At 40.8% G+C, this 21,593-nt stretch overlaps 2 protein-coding genes across 4 annotated transcripts; one reads left to right on the top strand and one right to left on the bottom strand.

The window, feature by feature from the left end:
* Positions 1–2,760: 2,760 nt before the first annotated feature.
* dedd1 (death effector domain-containing 1) lies at positions 2,761–14,871 on the bottom strand. 2 transcript variants are annotated; one of them, XM_035642422.2, is made up of 6 exons: positions 14,748–14,871; positions 14,197–14,391; positions 12,323–12,846; positions 12,078–12,200; positions 11,459–11,599; positions 2,761–4,700 (listed from the first exon to the last, which is right to left on the bottom strand). In XM_035642422.2, the coding sequence occupies exons 3-6, from the start codon at positions 12,795–12,797 to the stop codon at positions 4,294–4,296; spliced, it is 1,146 nt and encodes a 381-aa protein (XP_035498315.1). In that variant the 5' UTR covers positions 12,798–12,846; positions 14,197–14,391; positions 14,748–14,871; the 3' UTR covers positions 2,761–4,293. The 2 variants fall into 2 exon arrangements, with proteins under 2 accessions (XP_035498315.1, XP_035498324.1); XM_035642431.2 differs by lacking the exon at positions 14,748–14,871 and adding an exon at positions 14,500–14,714.
* An 898-nt stretch (positions 14,872–15,769) lies between these two features.
* Positions 15,770–20,027, top strand: rabac1 (Rab acceptor 1 (prenylated)). 2 transcript variants are annotated; one of them, XM_035642894.2, is made up of 6 exons: positions 15,770–15,924; positions 17,334–17,469; positions 17,767–17,979; positions 18,240–18,337; positions 18,756–18,857; positions 19,125–20,027. In XM_035642894.2, exons 2-6 carry the CDS (start codon positions 17,348–17,350, stop codon positions 19,211–19,213), a joined length of 624 nt encoding a protein of 207 aa, XP_035498787.1. In that variant the 5' UTR covers positions 15,770–15,924; positions 17,334–17,347; the 3' UTR covers positions 19,214–20,027. The 2 variants fall into 2 exon arrangements, with proteins under 2 accessions (XP_035498787.1, XP_035498796.1); XM_035642903.2 differs by having other exon boundaries at positions 15,806–15,924; positions 17,337–17,469.
* The last annotated feature ends 1,566 nt before the right edge of the window (positions 20,028–21,593 follow it).

The following is a 21,593-nucleotide window of genomic DNA, read 5'->3' as shown; positions in this document are numbered from 1 at the left end:
TTTTTCAAATTGTTCCTTTAAACATCCAGACTTAAATGGGGACTGAACGGAAAACCTGCTGACTTCTGCACACATCTGTTCAGGCCTAGTCACACCAACTGGTGCAGTAGCCTCTGCATTATTTTGAATTTTTTCCGCGAAGTAAAAGGACACAGCATTCCAGCTGTTTGAGCAGTTTGTTTTGCCTGTTGGAGACGAGACCTTCAGAGATCTGATTCGTCTTGGAGATGGCAGCCTGACAGAAAAGTGAGGTGGGACTTGTTGATGGTGCTCTGCCCGTGTCTTGTCCTTGGATACTTGAGAGCGAAACGTTCCTGATCTGCGCCCTGATTTCTTTGACAAACAAATCTCTCGTGGTGACGCCGTTCAAGAAGGAGTTATTGTTGAGCAGAGGAACAAGGCAGCATACTTTGAGTTAGACCTCTGTAGTTCTGCAAGATTGTCAGAAAGAGTGCCTGGTTCTCCCCGTGGGCATCACATTGCTGGTCTTGCTTCAAGGCTGGGTGTGGTGAGAACTGGGCTTTCAAAAATCTCAGTTTTCCCCAAGGCAGACCTGGGGCAGTTTAGCTGGCCATCAAACAAGACATACTCGGAATAGGGGAGAATTGGCTCAATCACAATTCCTACTAGTCCCCAGTCAATGATAAAACTTTGTTAATACGCTCGGCAGCATTTTTTAGGCTGGTTGTGGTCAGAGCAATGTTGGCTTATAATGACGGTGTCTTCAAGTCTGCATGTGACAAGGAGGCAAAAGAGCGCACAATATTTAACACAAACGCGTGAGGGATCTGGCAGCAGAACTAAACAAAAATGATGGGCCCTGAAATGCCATTACAAATTACAATAAGCCTTGTTGCACAGCAACAGTTTGTGTGCACAATGGATTCAATGAGTATAATAGATGACAAAAGTTCAAAAGCAATTTATGCATTTTGAAAAAGTTATTCAGTTCACTCTGTGTCTTTGAGTATTAATCATATCTTAGTGAGGATCTTTACTGGTCTAATATGCCATTTGGAACATATAAGAAAAAGTAAGGCAAAGGAGTGAACAGGTTAAATAAAAATTACAAGTAATCTAGGTAGAGCGAAGATTGAATTAAATCATTATGTGTTATCCATCTCTCGGTGGATCCTTGTTGAGGCACATCCATCTAAAGCCTCCAAATGACGTATCACTACACACTGCATAACCTAACCTTGAACCACAGCCTGCCTAAAACCCATCACAGCGCCAGTACAGAGTGATTACTTGGATTCAAAAGTGAAATGAGGTGGCTTCTCAGCGTGCCCTTTAGCCGACATTTACATTATTTATTCATGTGCTCAAGGACTGTGATGGTCTACATCAGAGGACCTAATTATGTCCAAGGAGGCCCAGTGATGAGTCACAGAGCTCACTTACAATCATAAAGACTTAACACTTGTGTATGATCAACATTTCTTAATGTAACAGTAAAATGAATCGCATGTAGGCCTACTGAATCATCTCTGCTATTGCTTAATAATATAGGTATTGGCTTAAGTTTCTTCAAAATAAGTAAACAAGTAGGGAATAAAAAAGGCTATTTGTTTTGCGACTAAAAGTATGTTATGGGGGAGTTGGTCACAATCTCTGTAGTGAGGACCTAAATGAATGAGAATGAATATGAGAAAATCATCTTTCTTTCAAAATCTGAAAGAGATGCACAATGTCATATTTACAGATCATGAGTGTAATCTTGAGCAAGGATATGAATATTTGAAAAATATCAGAAGCACCTTAAAATTCTATTTTACAGCCTGTAGGCAGCTATTAAAGTTTTTAATATATAGGCATGCATGGTCTTTTATTGTGTCGATAAGAATGGCAGTTTGGGACATTGATGCATGTGTTTAAAATATTGAATACATTTTTTTGGGTCAAATGTTCCGTTTGTTCATGTGAGATTTATGATTTAAACAATTTATGTACCATCTACTGTGCTTCATTTAGTATTTTACCACAATTTTTTTTGTTACACATTGTTTTTGAATGTTTAGTTTCTGCAATAGAATAAAATAATTTTCTGGTTATCCCAACGTGAAACTAGAAGTGCTGTGTCATTATGTCCAATGTAATTACACCTTGAAGCAAGTGCACAGTACCAGGAAGAAGAAAAAAATAGCACATGGGCAGGTAGTTTAATGAGATGTTTGAAGTACTCATTACACCGTCATCTTGCAGACAGGCGAAGAGCGAAGAGAAATAATTAGGGATGTGATCCACGGTGACCTGCATTGGATGGAACTCTTCAAATGTTCTGGGGGCAGGGAGAGGGCACGTTCCTACTAATACAGGTACGGAGGCTGGAGGACCACGAAAAATGTCAATTTGGAAAAATTGTTTGAAATATCGACGAGTGAGGCACAGATATTTCAAAATATGATGTGTGCTAGGTTAGAGATATTTTAGTTAGATTGGGTAAAGGCTCATTTACGAAACTCCCTATAAGCACAACAGGCATAAAAACACTTGCATGCATACTGTGCTGCAAAATTTATCTTTTAATGCTGTATACAATTTTAAATTTGAAAACAATATTTAACTCCATATGCATTTTTTAACAAATATTTATCATAGACAAAAGCTTGACCATAAAATGTGTACTATTGGATATAGAAAAAAAATTCAAAGCGATAAGTGAATCTTTGACGTTTTTGGGAAATTAGAGCAACACAGATCTGTGTTTTTACAATATTCCTCCTCTTGTCCAAATAAAAAGTCACTACCAATAACAGCTTTAGGCCATCAAACCTTTATTATTCACCAGAAATAATTTCAATGATTTCCACAAAAAATAATTGCTATTCCAAAAGCAAGTTTTCTTAACAAATGTTCTCCTGAATTAAGTTATTTTTCTCCCATGGACAACACAGACACACGTTAACAAATTAATTTACCAAAAACCCAAAAGTTAACTTGAAATATGTCTATTGTCCCTCCCACTGCCCAGCCCAGAAGGGCCCTGCACTTCAGACAGTAGCAAGTCTGTCTGCTTAAGTCATGCCTGTATGAAGGGACTTAAGGGTGAGGGGCCTTATTGATCGTCTTCTATGAGTGAAGTCCAGGCATTAGTTCCAGCAGGGTGACTAGACAGCTGTCTGTGAGCCACTCTACTGGGCCTACATCGCAGGGCTGAGTGGAGCTGGGATGTGCACTTTTGATTTTGATCTTCCCAACATCACTTCTATTGACCGACGCACTGTCCTGTGCTTTACTTGCTGAGAGAAGCACTTGCTGGGGCCTCACTGGAAGCCTGGACACAAGCCACCATTGCATTATCCGAGTTGCTGTTGACAAGCTTGTGATGATGAATCCTCTATGGTCTGCTGAGGCCTAGCCCTAATCACTGCTGTCATCTACCGGCAACTGCCGTATCCACTGACCACGGCAATCACAAGCTGGGTTATCGTGGTACACAGGGCTAGTATTTGTTATCAAGGTTTTTTTTATGTGGACTAGGCTCTCCAAAGTTAGACCAAAGGTCAATTTCATACTGAGAGCAGCCCACTTTTGTATTTGTGCTCAAAATATCACACATTTTTCAACAATCAGAAACTTTTCCTGGCAGGCTTCTAGTTTTTTGGAATCAGTTTTAATAAGCCTGGTATCAGTGCCGGTTACATTTAACATTAGTTTGCACGTACAACTCAATAAGTATTATTTGTGGGTATAGTAGTCAGTTTACATTTTTAAACATTTTCACAAGCCAATGTGGAAATTGCACTCGTGCAATAAACACACGATTTGTATTATTGTGGCCCATGAAGTATGTTTGTGTGTGGGTGTGTGCGCCTGCAGTCTCAACTATGAGCATGTGAATCTGTCAACACTACATAGTATTTTTCTTTTAATTCGTGGCAGCCCAAGTGTCTTATCCTCATTTATAATTTACATTTATCATGTTAGGAGGGGCTTACCACTTGATCTTGTGGCACACGCTTGCCGGCTCCTGTTCTGAGACTAAGAAGAAAAATCTTGATATATCCTGATTCATCCTGGTCCTACAAAATAGCCCCTGTGCACGGAGCCAAAGGAAAAGAACAAATAATGGAAATGTTTCAAGTACAAATGGACTATTTTGAAAATTTAGGGCCTATTTTGAACACAAACAATTAATGGTTGGTGCTGTCATCTAGTGGTTGTTATAGAAATTGCAACTGCAAAAAGGAGGGCCGTAGAGTGGTTCCAACTGTGCCTGTAACTGTAACTTATTCCTTACAAATCTGTTATTCACAGTTAATATAATAGACCCAAAATAGACTTGTCAGCCTACAACGCCCAGTGAGTCCCTGTGCGCCCACCATTACCGGATGAGAGCCCTTTCCTGGCTCCCAGCAGCTTTCGGCCCTCCTCATAGTCATCCTGGTCCACACTGATCAGCAGGCAGACGCCCTCCATGCCGGCTGCCATCCTCAGTGAGTCTGTGATGAAGACGCCCTTCAGGGCCTCCAGCAGAGCTCCACTCAGGTAATCACTCCAGAAGGCCTCCAGGTTTTCCAGCTCCGTGAACCGGATGTCGCAGACAATGGAACCCAAGTCTCTGGAATGCAGCAGTGAGCTGGCTTGGCTGAACAACTCAAACTGCCGCTCTAGCGGCTGACGCTTGTCCGAGGAGACGCTTCCGCGGAGTGCTGACTCATGCTCCAGATATTCAGCCCGGACGCGCAGGCGGACATCTGATAATGGTGGAGGGACAAGCAAGTAGTGGTGGAAATAGGGGTGAGTGTGTAGTGGGGGGAAAGTGAGAGGTGGATATAATGGTAGGAGGAGTAGAGGGGAGAAAATGAATAATGAGGGCAAGGCAAACACACAGTGAGTAAAGGGAGGAAGAGAGGAGGGTGAGGAAAGTTCACAGAAAAAGTAAAAAGAAGTGAGCAGTGAAAGTCAAATTGGATAGGACCACGTAAATAGAAAGGGAGTGTGTCAGGAAGTCAAAACAAAGGTTGGAGAAACAGGAACAATACACAATCGTTAGAGAACAGCTCATTTCCACTATCAACATTGGAGCATTAGATTAATCAGAGGTTAAAAATAGGAGTTTGAGAGCACCGACTTCCCGAAAGGAGGTTGAGACCAAATAGGCTGATGAAGACGGCACAGGAAATTGTGCACCGAAATACTTGAGGATGTAATTCTATTTTGATAAAGGCCCGTCAAAAGAGCACTCCAGTGGTGTGGCAGGGCAGAGCAAACTTACTAATGTAGGGCACTGGCGCTTTACAAACCCAGCTGGGGCAACTGTGTGTTCATTTGTGCGCCAAATACTGCTGCAAGCGCTTGAGAATGTGTTTTGGTGAAAGTAAATTTGACATTTTGAGCACTGAGAAATAAACCCTGCGATTGGAACAGTAGTTCCTTTTCTTCTGAGGCAATTCCATCATTTTAAAAGTATTAATGTCAGCTATAAACTAGAGGGGCTGTTCGTGATCAGAAGAAACTGATGGATGAGATTTTTTACACTACATGGTCTCCATAAATTAAATTGTAAGCTTCAGGATATATATTGGTGGTAGTAAGGAAAGCTACTTAGCAGTGTCAAGCCTCTGTCTCGGTCCGTCTTGTTCCAGCCGAGTGTTAAAAACACAGCAGATTCATTCTGATCAACATGTTTAATGCTGACGACAGACAGCTCCTGCAGCTCCGAAATAACAGGATTGGCGGTCATGCAACAGCACAGCTAGAAAGATCAGAGGATACATACTGTGCTGAGCAAGAGCACTGCTGAGACCGTCCCCATGTCATTATTCCGGAACTTCGAGTGGAAACCAGCCGCTGATGACTTTTGCTGCAACAAAAATCCATCTCTCCTGCTCAAACCCCTTTAGCAGAGGTAAACAGTATTTACTTCCAATGACATCAATTTCTCTAGAAACATTCTCATCAAGGCTTCATTGCAAAGCCGTGCAGAAACCTTTTCCCTCACAGTTTTAAAGCCATCACTGCATCTCCATATTTTTAAAAGCCGGACCATTCAACTCTCTTTGTTGCTCTATGTTAAACTTTTGAAAAAGGACTAAGGTGAAATTTTTAAATAAAGAAAACGGCTTTAAGTGTTAAGATAAACAGAAAAAACTTATTTTTGGAGGAGCAACAAGCATATTGTACATAACAGAATGTTTCCACATCATCAGACCCAGAGGTATTTGTGTAAATCTCATACACATGCGTCTGATGTGCAGACAATGATCAGAGATTCAGTAATGGAACACTCATCAAAGTACGTACCCAAATAACTATACAGTGGCTGTATAGTAATGGCTCAACCATTTCTCCATTCAAATTTGTCTGGGGCTTATGGGAAATGGCCCAACGCTGAAGAGGGTTCAAGTTTGCAAAATGCCAACATTAGAAATGCAAATGTTGAATTAAGGAATTGATTTTGCATCTCTTAACATTTGTAGGCAAGTGATAACCAAACATCGGATTTTGCATTCATGCTTCATAAGGCTGTAATTAGATTACTATGAAAACAGAGAACTGGATCAAAGGGGACGCTTAATCAATACGGTTTAACAAATGTTTAAAATACGCTGGGTCGGAAATAAGATCCAGCCGAAAAGCCACTTGCAGGAGATCATTCAATTTACACTTCAGTTTCTCATACAATAAATGGAGGCAAAAAAAAAAAAATCTTTAAAAAAGGAATATGGTACAAGAACATGAAACTCTGACATTTTACAGGCTTTATAAGATGCGCTAGTGATTTGAAAATATTAAACTAAAAACCTGTTTCTATTACAATAGTTTAAGTATATGATATTAGGCCGTAATAATTTCTTCAGACCAGTTCATTGACAATAAATAGAGATACAAGTTTGATACATTATGTTGAGAAAATCCTTGTCATAACAAAGATCATGATTGTCCTCAGAGGACTTAAAGTGCCAATAACAAGTATTCATCCCTCCCTTTATCATGTTTTATTGTTTCAAAGCATTGATTATTAGTAGACTGGCAACATATGGCTAACCTGAATCATGCAACTGTTATTGATTAGCAACTCAAAGGTGATGGTCATGGGAAGTGTATAAAACCTTTTCCTGACTCAATATGGAAAGAACTTTTATGGCCTAGCAGAACAAAAATTGTGGTCCTGTTCATAACTGGCATTTACATCCATCCAAGCGGACAGCTCAGGTGTACAGGTGTGAATGCCCTCCTGTCATAAAGTCAAAAAAAGACAGTGAGATCCGATTACACAGGAGATGGTATGGGCCACATATGGCCACATTCTTTTAGTCGACGTGAATGTGTCCTGGGGTGCGGCCGAATTGTCAAATTTGCTTAGGGAAGGTTCCTAAAACCTGAAATGACCCGGAAGTATTTCATCAGCAGCCATTGTATTTCACACCGTGTGAAGGCTGTGGCTATGAATAACACCTGCCCTTCATGCAATTAATGTATTTATGGATGGTCCATGTCTGCCTTCCCATTTCGTACTGAGCAGGACGGAGGTAGAGAGAGTGGAACTGAGAAGAAGACCATTTGAAACCACAGGAACACACAGTGATAGTCATTTTGTTAGGGTTACAGAGCACTTCACGCTTCATCAGACACAGAGACATCCACTTAGACAGGACATTAGGAAGCACAGCTTTCATTTTCTCTCTTTAAACACCAAGCCTGTTTGGCTTCCTCCATCTCACCCCACCAAAAAAAAAAAAAAAAAAAAGTTTTAAGTACCCATTTACGAGGAGTCACTTGGAACTGAGAGCTTCAACTCTTTATCGATCCGTTTTTCTGCTGAACGACTGACCGAGAGAGTGGAGTGTTAGGGGAGTATTGAGAGACAGGCGGACAAAACTCCCCCTTTTCCCCATAGAGAAAAATCACCCTCTGCACTGTTTTGCGTAGTTTGAGCGTTTAGTGTTCATTTTCTCCCTCTGATTGTGTGCAAGGATACAGTGTTCCTGACACACAGGTTGGTCTGTTAAGAACTGCGAACACAGAAAGGAGAGACAGAGAGAGAAAGAGACAAGCACAAGTGGGTTGGATATCTGGTGACTGGGTTGTTTTTTCAACATCAAGCAGGCATGGAATAGTTCTCACTTCTCTTAGTTGCAATGAGATTTGAGTCAGGTCAATTTATTGATATTGATAAGTTCCTCAGCTCAGAAATGCCTTTGCTGTGGGTCTATAATATAACACGGCAGTGTCTAAGTGGGATGCTTGGGAGTACCTTGACCAGTCCCCTCACCCTCACCGATCCATTATTTCAGCTCCGACAGCAACATTAATCTTTCATGTACATTAGACCAAGTAAGGGCCATCACAAGCACCCCATTTAGATGGCACAAAACTACTACTGAGCTGAAGTTTACAAACACCTTATGGGCATTCGTACCGTTGTCATTGTAAGAATGACATTGAGACACTTCACTGGAAAGGATCTGAGAGATGAATCATGACACGAAAGTGTATTTGAAGTCTGTTCAAATGTTAGGGGCCAGCATTGGACTGAACCGCCCTATCTATCTCTGCTCCCTCTTGACAAAACGCACACCCAGGGCTCACGCAGGGCACAGAGATAAGATACAGCAGGAGCTTCCTTCAGCAGAGCACTGTTGGGTTATTTTCCTCAGAACTGTTTGAGTAAAGGTTACATGGGCCTGCTTTTAAACACTGTCTGCAGCCATTTTTAAAATCTCTGAGATGGAATACAGAGCTAATACTTCAGAAAGGATTTGAATCTGGACCAAATTACTCTCTCTCTTATACGAAAGTCTTGATAAGCCATTGTGATTTCAGTGGATTGAATCTTGGGGGTCGATATTTACACCCACTTTTATGAAGATACCACGAGGAGGAAGAATGTCAAAAAAGGTTTCCCACGTGCGATGATAGCCGGCACTTTCACAAACATGTCCAACGTATTTCTGTTTTGTCTTAGACTGAGCTTTGAGGTTTTGAGTGACCCTCTTCATTGTCCTTCACTAAACCCCAACCATAAAGCTAATTCCAATATTAGCCACAGATTACCTAAATCTAAATTACACTTCAGTTTTTCTGTTACAACTTTGAGCCGAGCCGACGCTCAAGTTGACTTCCTCTGCAATTTCACTACCATAATTATATTTGGTCATTTAATTTAATGTCAATTTGTAGTCTTTTAGTCATAAGAGTAGCCCTCTAATGTGGGCAGACCACGACACAGTGAGTAAACAAACATCGGGGCTACATCCATACCACTGCTGACGAGGTGGAACCAAGGCTTACAAATAGGCTCCTGCTGGACTTTCATTAAAACTACAGAAAAATCATGTAGTTTTCTAACAAAATAAACACGTGTTGGCCATATTTGTGAACATGTTCCGGTTTCCCAGGGTTATTATCCACAGAGAAAATCAAGGAATTTGAAATAGACATTTGTTACATCAGAATGGTTTTGGCGAGATCAAATTAACTTGGAGAGATTTGTGTTGTTTGGCAATTGTTTTGCCCTTATTATCAGCTGAAGACGTCCTAGACAAATTTGTGACTTACTGCTGAGGACTCTGTCAGTTCTGTGAAACACTGACACCAACAACCCTTGTCAGAAATAGATCTCAAACATATTTTTTTTTTCTCATCCACAGTGCACAAGACTATAACAGGGGGGACAGGGTAGGGGGCAGCTACATCATGAGGCACAAGCAATGAATACAGAACAAAGTGGCAGCACCAACCCCTGCTGTAACAAGGGGGAGAGCCTCTTTTACCTTAGGCATCGGCCCACAGTGAGCGTGCGCATGACTGAGTTGATCACACACACTGCAGTATGAATGGACAGAGTGGAGTGACAGCTCCATTGTGTCATAGGTTACTCGAACTGAGTCACAATCCTGAGTCAACCTGGTGAAATCAAATGTGGAGTCAAGACAGCAACATGTTTATAGTCACAGGTACATTGCTCATCGTGAATAACTGAGAGGGGCCGTTTTCATTGTTAGAGGATTTCTTTCAATTGATTTATAATCGTCAGGCCTTCGTTGTGATAAGTATTTCTGAGGCAAGAGGCAGTGAAAGATGTTCAAAGGAAACATTTAAGAAAGGTCTACATGATTGACTTTAGAAAAATTTGCACAAAGAGCAACTGATGTCAGTGGCATTTGAAACTTATTGTTGCTGAGAGAAACTAGCACGGGCTGATTTAAAGAAAGGCAACAGTTGAAACATGGAGCAGGACATTGATAACTCATTATGCAGTGCAGCTTTCCAAGGGAGTTAGATTATTTTATACAATTGCTCCAAAAAAATTTCCGGTAGGTTTGTGCCTGTTTGACGTCAGAGACAACCTACCAGTCCACGCACTTTGCAGCAGCAGCAGCAGAAGAACATAACCCGATGTGTTAGAGAGTAGGTGAGATGAGGGGGAAAGGATGCAAGAGAGGCCAGATGGAGAAACAGACGGGGGTGACACAATGTCCCCGATGTTGATGTTACAGTTTAGGAGATGTTGAAAATGGAAACATAGTCTGAGCAAGATAATGGAAGAGAGAAGTCACTCAACAGAAAAGGGAACAGCAAGCAACTCTATATTTTATATCCACGTGTTGAATCAACCGTCAAATCGATTGTTGAGAACCTTTTCTTTTTTTTGCTGTGCCTATACATCAGATTGAGCATCTTAATCTGATGTGTTTGAGATGTAAAGTCAGTATCTGCTTGACCATTAAACAACATGTTGACTTTTTGGTGCCAGGAGACACTTAGTTGAGTTGCCAGACCAAATCATAGTCCTAACATTATTTTAAAAATGCGTTTGTTTCACTGCTTACATGAAAACTTCACATTGTTCAAAAATAACGACTACAGTCCTGGATAATGTAATAAAAACGGGTTTTACACACAATCAATATCTCCAAATTTAAAGTTAAATCCAAATATTTAACTTTAGGTTCTTATGCTGTCAAGATTTTTAGCAAGTGCTGCAGTGACACTGTCACTGGAATTTAAAAAAAAAAAGAATCAGACACACCCGGTAAACGCCTCAATTGTCTATTTGTCTGGTGAAAACAGCATTGGTGTGGCTGGTGTAATGCCACCTGCTACATTGGATCAACTGGATTATAATAATTGGTGTGGTTCTTCTGAAGTGTGTTAGTTCTTTCTCCCCCAAAAGAGTAAATAAACATACTTTGCAGGGGGAGGGGGGATAAATTACCAAAACTAAAAAAAAACTAAAAAGAAAACTCAGACTTGGCATGCTACCTATTTAACTCAAGCCGAGGTTCAGCAAAAACAAACATCAGAAATAAGGGGACAAACAGGAAATGTGTTCATGCTGCAGGAGATGTTATGATTGAATATGATATTGAAACTTAAATGGTTAGTAAAAGTGGGGAAATTATCTGTAAGAACAAAAAATGTGGGGGGGTGGGGGCAGTACTTCTGAAGACAAGACATGAAAAGCACAGCAAGTAGAGAGAGTTAAGAATGCAGGAACTGTACTTACTGCAGGACATAATATGTGGCGGTGGTGGTGGTGGAGGCGGCGGCTGCCCCTGTCTGCTTGTTCTCTTGGACCTACGGCTCCAGCCATTTCCCCTTTTCTTCCTCCTCCTAGCGGGAGGCCCAGGCATGGGAGGGTAAATACCTGACAGAACAGGTACGAAATTAGTTTGTAGAATTAGGACACCAACATGTGTGTGGACAGGGTATGTTTGAGTACGTGTGTGTTACTGTCCTTTTATTTATGTTCCTTTTCACCCAATTTCTGCTGTTATCTGATCAAACTGTCCTCTATTTTACCCATGAGAAGTTCTCAACAAGCATAGGGTCTGTAAGCAAATACAAGAACTAAACTTATCCCATAACTGAGCGTATTATGATGTTGACATGTGGAAAACCATCTCAGGTTAAACAATACATATATACATTCCTAGTACAATAGAAGAATGTCACAGAAGTACCGCTGTGCCTGCAGGTACTAGCTTTAAGTGAAGGGTAAAAATGTTTCAATGTAAAGAATGATAATCACTAATTTTGACAGTTCGCCTCCTTGACACACAGGTCTGTGCAAACACTGCCGCTGATACTTCAGTCAACTAAGTACTATACTACAGTACACTTACCGGTTCTCAATTGCTGTGCAAAATATGGAAATTCTGTCTGCCTACAGCTGTGTCGCATTCCAGAGACGCAGAACAAGTCTCTGTTCTCTGTTGTGTACCCCCGTCCGGTTCTCTCTGGGGATACTGAAACGCATAAAAATATAGATTAGTCATCATCAGGATAGGACTATTGGGACAGGTTATGCAACTGAGAGGCAACATACTTTCAAAATCTAGTAAAAAGAACTTCTTTGAGTCATTCTCACCTGCCCTCCTTTTCTTGTGGGACACTAAAGGCAGCAGATCATGTCGGGTGAGGACTCTTAGTAGCTGCAGCAGTGGCTCCAGGTTGCTATCACTGAGGTATCCTCGCCTCTCTAGCTCTAGCAAAAGCTCAAGGCCAGTCTCGGGCTTATGTGAGACCACTAAGGCGTGCTGGGGGGCCTGAGGCTTTAAACGCCTCCAGGCCTTAAGTAGCTCAGGACTCGGGGACACTCCCATGTCATCTGGATCGCCCTCGCAGGGCTCAACTGTCCAGCCTGCTGGATTGAGAGGGTGTGGTGCAGAATAGGCTTCATTCAAAAGGAATGAGAGCACTTCAATGTCAGTCTCTGTCAGCTGAGAACCAACTATTTCAAAGACCTCATGGAGAGACAGCATCCCATAGTAGTTTAGATACTCTGTTTCATCCCAGTACAGTGAGTTCCTGAGAGGGTAACCTTGGTGATGGACTGAAGCCATGATCAGGGTCCGTCTATGGCCTCTCGCTACCTTCCCAGCTGTGCCAAGACTGTTCCAAATGAAAAAGATTTTTTTTAATTAAACACACAATTTTTACATTAACAAACATGTAAAGCTCTAACATTCCAAATCCCAAGTTTGGGATAACAGCAAATAACAGCATGAGGCTTTACAACCAACACTGTAAAATAAAACATACTTAACTGCAGTGTACGCAGGTCAAATAAACAGGTACTTGTCTTTCATGAAAAGACTGCATCCTTATTTACACAAGGTCTGACCTCCATGTCCCACCATATTGTCAATGTTTGAATTTCACATATATAATACATGTACTGAAAACCAACAACATTCTCTTCAGATAAACAAAGAAAAAAATGAAATAATTGTTTTCGGAGCCAAGGAAGAATGATGTAAAGTTAGCACCAAGCTTCGAAACGGTAATGTTAAAAACAACAAACCAAGCCAGAAATCTGGGTGTAGTCATGGACTCAGACCTGAACTATGTTTCAGCAGGATTTGGAAAAACTTGTCCATGCATTCATCTTCAGTAGACTCGACTACTGTAACAGTGTCCTTACAGGTCTCCCTAAAAGTCAATCAGACAGCTGCAGTTAATTCAGATCACTGCTGCCCGACCAAAGACCAAGACCAAAAGAGTAGATCATATTACCCCAGTCCTCAGACCTTTACACTGGCTTGCTGTTTGTCAAAGAATTGACTGCAAAATACTACTGTTGGTTGACAGAGCACTGAACGGTTTAGGGCCAAAAACACATTTCTGATCTGCTGCTTTGCCACGAACCATCCAGACCTGTCAGATCGTCTGGAACAGGTCTACTCTCTGTCCCCAGAGTCAGAGTTAAACACGGAGAGGCAGCGTTCAGTTTCTTTGCCCCACAGATCTGGAACAAACTCCGGGAAATACTGCAGGTCTGCTGCAACTCTCAGCTCTTCTAAATCATCACTGAAGATTGTGGGAAGAACTGTTTGCCACTGCCTTTCAGTAAATAAACTATCTATGCATTTCTTGCACTGCACTGTAACTTGTATCACCTGTCTTATTCCACTTTAACATGTTTTTATTTTCTCTTTTTGAGTATTATATTTTAATCGGATTGGATCTCGTCTACCCAGTGCTTTTAAATGTTTTATGTAAAGCACTTTGAATTGCCTTGTTGTTGAAATGTGTTGAAAAAGTCATTGGATTAAATCTTCTTTGAAAGAGCGGGCAGATGTCTGGACGAGGGGCCATCACAACCAGGGGAGGCTGCATCACCAGGACACTAGTTATCCAAAAGTGCAAAATGCAGTTGGTGCTGTAGCACAGAGCTAATGTGAGTTCCTCTCTTCCTCTACGATGTTTGAAGGCCTGTGGGTGAAAGCGCAGCAGTCTTACCTGTTGTCGCCGTCAGCTCGACGCCGTCTTGAAACATGCGAGGCAAAGGGTCAGCAGGGAATGTGCAGTGTTGTCGTCTTTTTTTCTTCTTATATGAAATATTTTACTAAAGCGGGACTGCAGGTCGACGCCCAGCAGCAGCAGCCGGTGGAGCAAATTACTCCCTTGACACGTTACGTAATCGGTCACGTTTCTCTGAGGGGCAGAAGAAAAAAAAGAACAACAACAATACGCATCATGAAAATAATTGAGCTTCGTAAAGATTTTTAGCCGGATGAATAAGCTCACATTTAATAAACATACCCACGTTCGGTGTGTTGTGATATTCACATATAAACGACATTAAACACACTGAAGCAGAACTCTGTCGGACGTTAACGGGGGAAATGACTTGCTAGCTAGCTAATAACTGTTTGTTTACGTTAGCATTTCGCGGGCACAAGACGGGCCGCGGGTCTTGTCGACGTTAACGCAGGAACATAAAGAGATGGAACTCTTCGGTGCCTGTTTCAAAGGCGACGTTTAAAAGACTAACGCAATTGACTACTCACCTTCCTCGCTTTTTGGTTTTGTTTGGTGACTCCCACCGCTCCGCACAGCAGCGACAGCAGCACAAGAACTCCGAGGAACCGACCAATCACAGTCCTCCGCATGCCCGATGACGTAGGGCACGTTTAGTTGTCGCTGATCTACGGTCAGATCTTCTCTGCGAGCTCCTTGGTGAAGCGGTGCGACTGGGAAAAGACAGCCGATCCCAATTCAGCTGTTCCAACTCTTCGCTCTCAGCTGTTTCCCTTTAAAAAAAGAAGAAGTTATAATTTAAAAGCACTGAATAGAAGAATTCAGTGCTGAGACACAGTTCGAAATTAAATACTGTTAAAGTACTGTTAAACGATAGCGTATCCGAATAACTATAGCCTGAATAGGAATAACTACATACATGCTTATAACAGTGGAGGGTTTTTTTGGGGGGGGGGCAATGGTCATATTATCAAAATGATAAAGCAGCAATTTGTCTTAAATGAAAAGCTGAAATACAGTTTAGTATTTTACATGAAAACTCACTAGTATCACAAGACATAAAATAAGACATAAAACACGTGGTCATCGTAGGTATACACACAGACCGGATTCATTTACAACTACAATTAAATATAAATGTAACATTATACATATAAATAATACGACGATAAACAATAATAATAATAAACCAAGCAATTTTCTGTCAGTTGACATATCACGTCAGCTTTACTTGTGAATACTGTTGAAAGTAAATACTTCATAACTTCATAGTTTATAACAAAGCATTATATACTGTCATAAATTCTTTATGTGTCTTCCATGCGATGTTTGATTTGTAAATTAACTAAAGTGGTCAAATAATCGTACTGCAGTAAAAAGTATTAGAGGATTATCATTTCGCTGTGAATTGCAATGGAGCACAAGTGGCGTGAAGTGGAAATGCTCAAGTAAAGTACAAGCACCTCAATTTTGTACTTAAAGTAATTTAACTTAGATACATACAGACATGATCAACATAGTTCAAGATAAGCGTTCGAAACCAAAGTGAACGATGGAAACGCCCCCGCAGACGACAGCAGTTCTCTGTGCCGTCAGTAGATGGCGGTGTTGTGCGTCCAGGCAGCAGGAAGTTCAGTAACACCCACATCACATCCGCGAAACAAAACAGCAACAAAAGGTCTCAGACTGTCCCACCAAACTTCTGCCGTGAGTATATTTGCTCATACGATCACAGGGTTTGACTGTTGACGCGGGTCTCGTCTTCTCTCTGTTCCTCTCAATCATCCTACGGTTGTTGTCAGTGCTGCGGTGAAAAAAACAACGATTTATCTGCCTGGACCTGAAGTGGACGCGAACGTTAGCGCTGAAGCTAGCTCTGCTACTCTTTTGATCTTTTGAAAGATGCTACACGTGTACATTTTTTTTTCATATAAAATGGCACGCATGTTCAAAATTTTAGAAACGTCGTCCAAGTTGCTTAGTAAATTGGACACTACATGGTCGTGTGTTGGCAACAGTTTGTTAAACATCCGGCTTGTTGAGTGATGTGGCAGTGACCGAGCTCTGACTTGGTTGACTCAGATGTTCCACTACTCAAATGCAGCACTGCAGCTAAGCTAACCATGTCTCTAGTGTTGAGGAGTGGATCACACTAATGTCAAGTGTTGTGGCATCTAGATTTTGTTACAAACAAAATTGCAACCTGCTACATACCACTTGTTTATTATTTTATCTTACAGTGTTTTTTGGGGCAGCTCCACCTAACAAAGATTCATAATTTGTTACTATATCAATACCGTTTTCAAACAATCGACAAAGGAGCTAATCCATTGTGAAATATCTAAAAGTATTAACAAATCAATATCACAAAGAATAAGACGCCAAATGGATTTCTTCATATTGCTTTTTAAGTCTTACCAGAATATGAAAAATACAATTTAAAATTAAAATTAATAAAGCAAGCAACTCCTGTCCTTTGTTAAGCTATAACCTTCCTGGTGTTTAACATCGGCTGTGATTGATTGATTGATTGATTGATTGATTTATCTGAATTGGAACAGATTATTTGTTGACAAAGCCAGTGCAAATATGACGCCTGAGTTTTGGTTAAAGCAAAATTATGCTTCATAATATTTAACTGTTTTGCCCAAACCCCTGTTGATACCCAAAACTAGTCAGGATTAGAGCTGCAACAGTTAATCGATTAATCGATTAGTAATCGACAACTATTTTGAAAATGGATTAATCAGTTCAGGCAGTTTTTATGGAATGTTTTTCAAAATCCTCTGATTTTAGCATCTTTAATGTGAATATTTTCTGGTTTCTTTGCTCCGCTATGACAGTGAACTAAATATCTTTGGTGTGTGGACAAAAGAAAACATCGTCTTGGGGTTTGGGAAAAACGATCAACATTTTTTAAGCATTTTATGTTGTTTTATGGACCAAACAACTAATCGATTAATTGATTATGAAAATAATCGTTAGTTGCTGCTCTAGTCAGGATCATAACTTTGTTGTTGCTAGTTAAAAGCGTAGACCACCATGTAAAGAAAAAAAATAACAGCTAACAAAAAATGTTTACTTATATATATACATTTGTTTATGTATTATTGTAGCAGCGAGTGTATAGATGCCATCTGGAGCGCCAAAGGGGGAGAACTGTCTTGTAGACATGGACAGCAAGGCAGGAGACCTGTTCAGTGCTGAAGATGCTCATCCAACTGGGACAGGTGGAGCTGGAGTCTTGGCAAAGTAAGGCCTCGCACCTTTTTGGTTTTAGTGTTATTTTATCATATAGTGGTAAAGATAATGCTACCATCAAGAGGGTGTGATTTTACATTGCTCACATGTTCTCCCCTCAACCTGAAGAAAATTGTACTGACGGATTTGCTACTGTTGTTTTACTAGTCTTCATTGCAGTCAAGTCGTATTGAATAGTCAAAGCTAACATATGGATAACAGAGCAACTAGGCTCTGAAGTTCTGTTTGCAATGTTAATTTATGAAATTCTGAAGACTCACTTCTTAATGGTGTCGTCTTATCTCACAGGCTCTGGCTCCCCAAAGGCTTCTCAGTCAGTATGGCCAAAGAGTGGGTCGACAGGCGTCGCGCGTCCATTCGACCATGGGCCGGCTTTGTGGACCAGCGCAAGTTTTCCAAACCCCGCAATTTTGGAGAGATGTGTCAGAGGGTGGTGAAAAATGTGGACACTTACAACAGCAACTATACCTTCATCTTCCTGGGTCTCATCCTCTACTGCATGTGAGGCTGGTTTCTCAGGGGGAATATTTTCCCCTGCTGCTGCTTGGCTCTTACTCACATTGCCTGAGCCTCATATGCATAGAGGACCTGTCTAGAAACTGTGTTTTCACAGATCTATTTTTTGCGCTGGGCACATAGAAAAAAAGAAACTTTTTTCTTTATCCAATAATGTAATCTTTATTCTTAGACGTAGCAAACATCTAAAAATGTTGCTTAAATAACACCGGACTGATCTTGCTGTTGATTTTTCTTCTCTGCAGAATCAGCTCTCCCTTGCTGCTGATTGCCCTGGCTGTGTTTGCCGGTGCCTTCTACATAATCCACCTCAAGTCCCTGGAGTCAAAACTGGTTGTCTTTGGTGAGTTGCCACAAATGTCAATCATTTTGTTAGTGTGTGCCTGCTGAGAAAAATCAAGCCCACCGACAGTATTTCATATCTTTAAAAACAATATTTCTTTACATAAATGTGGTAATTTTGGGTAAGTATGGATCTTTTTTTAAGTAACTTGGCAACTGCCAATTATTTTACTATATGATTAAAAACAGAAAAGTTTGCATCTTACCTTTATGTCACTCTGACGGGGAAGAAACTCTGCAACTGTTAATATCTATAGGAATATAGTGAATACATGTCTCTGATGATAAACTTATAATTATTGTCTTAAAAAAGAAAATATATCCTTGGGATCTTAATACAATTTTTTTCCCCAGTCAACTTACCGGATACTTCCAATCAGGGACGATTGTTTAAAATCTGCAATTTTCTTGTTGATCAGGCAAGGAGCTGACGGTCCCTCACCAGATGAGCCTGGCTGGAGCTGTGTCTCTCCCTGTGTTCTGGTTGGCTGGAGCTGGAGCCGCAGTCTTTTGGGTTCTGGGTAAGTCAAACAGCATAAATTGTCATTCATTATTCAGTCTAAACATGCAGGGATATTTGTTTGCGAAGCCGTCCTGGGAACAGCAGCTGTTGTGTGTTTGTGTTATTATTCAGGCATTAATCATAATCACATTTTACTGTTCCATTCAAATGAAAATGTGTAAATGCATTCATGCACAGACACTCACAGTTTATTGGAAAACCTTCCTCCATGTCATTTTTTGTCTTCACATTCCACCCATTTTCCATTTGTCACGTCTCCTGGCAGGAGCGACGCTGTTTGTGATCGGCACTCATGCGGCGTTCCGTGAGCTGGAGCCGTCCGAAATGGAAGAGCTCTTGATGGAGTCGGTGTGAGGAGCAGGCCGAACACTCAGCAGGTGCATGTCGACGATCAGTCCACACTTTGACCCTATCAACGTGGTAGCCGAAAGGGGTTTGACATCAACTACTCTGAGGTCTGAACCATAGCTCCATGTGAATTCGGCATTCCCTGTATTTGACATATTCCAGTGTATCAAGAATGACCCCTGTCCATCCTCTGAAATAGTTGTTGTTACAGACTGTATTGCTTTTTTCCAAACTCATTTGTACACACCCTGTAACTTTCCATATGTGCAAATAATGAATTTGTTAATGGGTATTTAAGCACACTCTCATACAGATTATATGCCTTTTTCTTCACATCGGATGCCTCTGGTTTGCGTCACTTTGCGTCACCTTTTGCTCCCTGCAGCGTCCCTTATGAAGTGACATTGTTCTGCTTATTTATCTCTTTGCTATACTCTCTGCTGTAGACGTCCATCTCTTTTATTATGTACATGTAATGTTCACACTTCTGAACTCCTAAAAATAAGAATTTTTCCAAAGACAAATTACAATTTAAAGCTTTAAAAAAAATATGCCTCTTAAAATGATCTTTTACAATAAAAAGCAGGACGCTTTTTAAAGAGACTTCAAAAACAGATTTGGTGCAGGTTATTATGGTACTTTTCGTACGTGTGCATATCTATTAACTCTGCTTGCAACATTCAGATCTGGAGGTCATTCTGCAAACCTGAAATATTTCTTTTATGAAATGAATCATTAATTTGTTTAAATTTCGATAAGTTTAGTTTTTTTTGTATTTAAATTTCATTTTGAAAGTGCAATAAACCCACGATGTAAAGAATCATTGGTTCCTTTTCCAGTTCTTTATTATTTTCCATCTTATTCATTCAGGTTGCCCCCCCCCATTCAGTCCAAACTACATTTCACTCATGTTGATATGTGCATGGCAGGAGTGGCATTGAACTCAGTGGCCTTCTGCACTTAGTCTGTACATTTCTTCATTATTCTGGTCTGGTCTGAACGCACAGTGGCATAGGATGGTTCAAACCCTCCTGGCTCCTCTTCTCTATCTGTAGCACACAACACCGCAGCGCTCACCAACCCCCCTCTTGTCCCCCCTACGGTCCCCCTCTTGTCCCCTGTTTCATGTGACCTCCGTGACCTGTGGTCTGTGACAGCACAGCGAGAGCACCCCCATGCTCAGGTTGCCATGGCGATGACCTTGGAGGGCCCTAGTGAGACACACACACACTCGCTTACTCACTGCGGCAAAGGCGAGCGATCGATATTCTATTATACGGAGGGTGGTGAGAGGGGAGAGAGGAGAGTCGCACTGCAGTGAGCTCACTGCAGAGACACAGGGGAAATTAGAGAGAGGGTGTGGGTGTGTTTGTCAGTGAGAGTGACAGAAAGTGGGTGTGCACTAGTGTGTATGTAAGTGTATGTGTATGTAAGGACCAGGAGACCCTGCATTTGTCATTGGACAGTGGTAAAGTGGTGGCAGAAAGTTTTAGCGTCTCTTAAAGTCCCTGAAAGGAAGGTGTCCTAAATTTTCACTGAAAATGCAGAAAAGTGACCTAACAATTCCCAATACTTATCTCTCACATTATACAACGGTATATTGTGTATAAATTATTTGACTTGGCCAATGAAAGGTCAATTTAAAATAGATTACCCCTGTGGCACAGAGAGGCAGCAGTCTGTTCCCTATAAATAAAAGATATACTAGTGTGCTTGTTCGCTGGAAAGTAACCTTTTAGAAATAGCAACTTTTATTCATAGTCATTCTTTCCTAAACACTATAATTCATGTACTAAATTATATATATATATATATATATATATATATATATATAAAAATATATACATTGGAACATTGTTCCCTTTGTGAGACGACACTGATTCTCATCCTGAAGCTCATCACAGACGAGGCAGACACATTTACAGAGGGGTTTGGTGCATTACCCTGGGCTGCTGCCAACTCTTTCTCCTATGGCAGTTAAATGTTACGCAGTTTGCAGGTTGACGTGCATATTAACTCATAACACTAGGTGGCATCCCATCCTCTTCTTTCTATTTTCTCATCAACACTTCAGTCTTGATAAAATAATTGCATCACTTACACAGATTCTTTAACAGCACATACATTTTATAATGTGATAAAGTACATTTAGAAGGTTGGAGAGGTTTTCCTTAATTTTTTATAAAATATGTCACATAAAATATGAGAAAGTGGTAGGTTGTCATAATAGATTCATTTTATTGTGTAAACCCAGAACATACCATCTTGAGTGGAAGCGCCCATTTTAAACCACCAAGTGAGTGATGAAAGAGATAAAATGTGGCAGGAAGTTTATTGAAGCTTATTGTGCTTGAAAAGTCAAACAGAGACAGAAAGACACACAGAC

This window comes from Scophthalmus maximus, chromosome 1 (assembly GCF_022379125.1).
Source record: "Scophthalmus maximus strain ysfricsl-2021 chromosome 1, ASM2237912v1, whole genome shotgun sequence".
Taxonomy (NCBI): Eukaryota; Metazoa; Chordata; class Actinopteri; order Pleuronectiformes; family Scophthalmidae; genus Scophthalmus; species Scophthalmus maximus.
This window is presented reverse-complemented; position numbering and strand designations above follow the sequence as displayed.

Bases quoted from the DNA above. Each gene is read 5' to 3' on its own strand.
- dedd1 (XM_035642422.2), bottom strand. From the start codon at position 12,797: ATGGCTTCAGTCCATCACCAAGGTTACCCTCTCAGGAACTCACTGTAC. The intron at 11,600-12,077 runs GTAAGTGTACTG...CTGTTCTGTCAG, and splicing joins TGCACAGCAATTGAGAACCG to GTATTTACCCTCCCATGCCT. The intron at 4,701-11,458 runs GTAAGTACAGTT...CACCATTATCAG, and splicing joins GCCACATATTATGTCCTGCA to ATGTCCGCCTGCGCGTCCGG.
- rabac1 (XM_035642894.2), top strand. From the start codon at position 17,348: ATGCCATCTGGAGCGCCAAAGGGGGAGAACTGTCTTGTAGACATGGAC. The intron at 17,980-18,239 runs GTGAGGCTGGTT...TCTTCTCTGCAG, and splicing joins GGTCTCATCCTCTACTGCAT to AATCAGCTCTCCCTTGCTGC. The intron at 18,338-18,755 runs GTGAGTTGCCAC...CTTGTTGATCAG, and splicing joins GTCAAAACTGGTTGTCTTTG to GCAAGGAGCTGACGGTCCCT.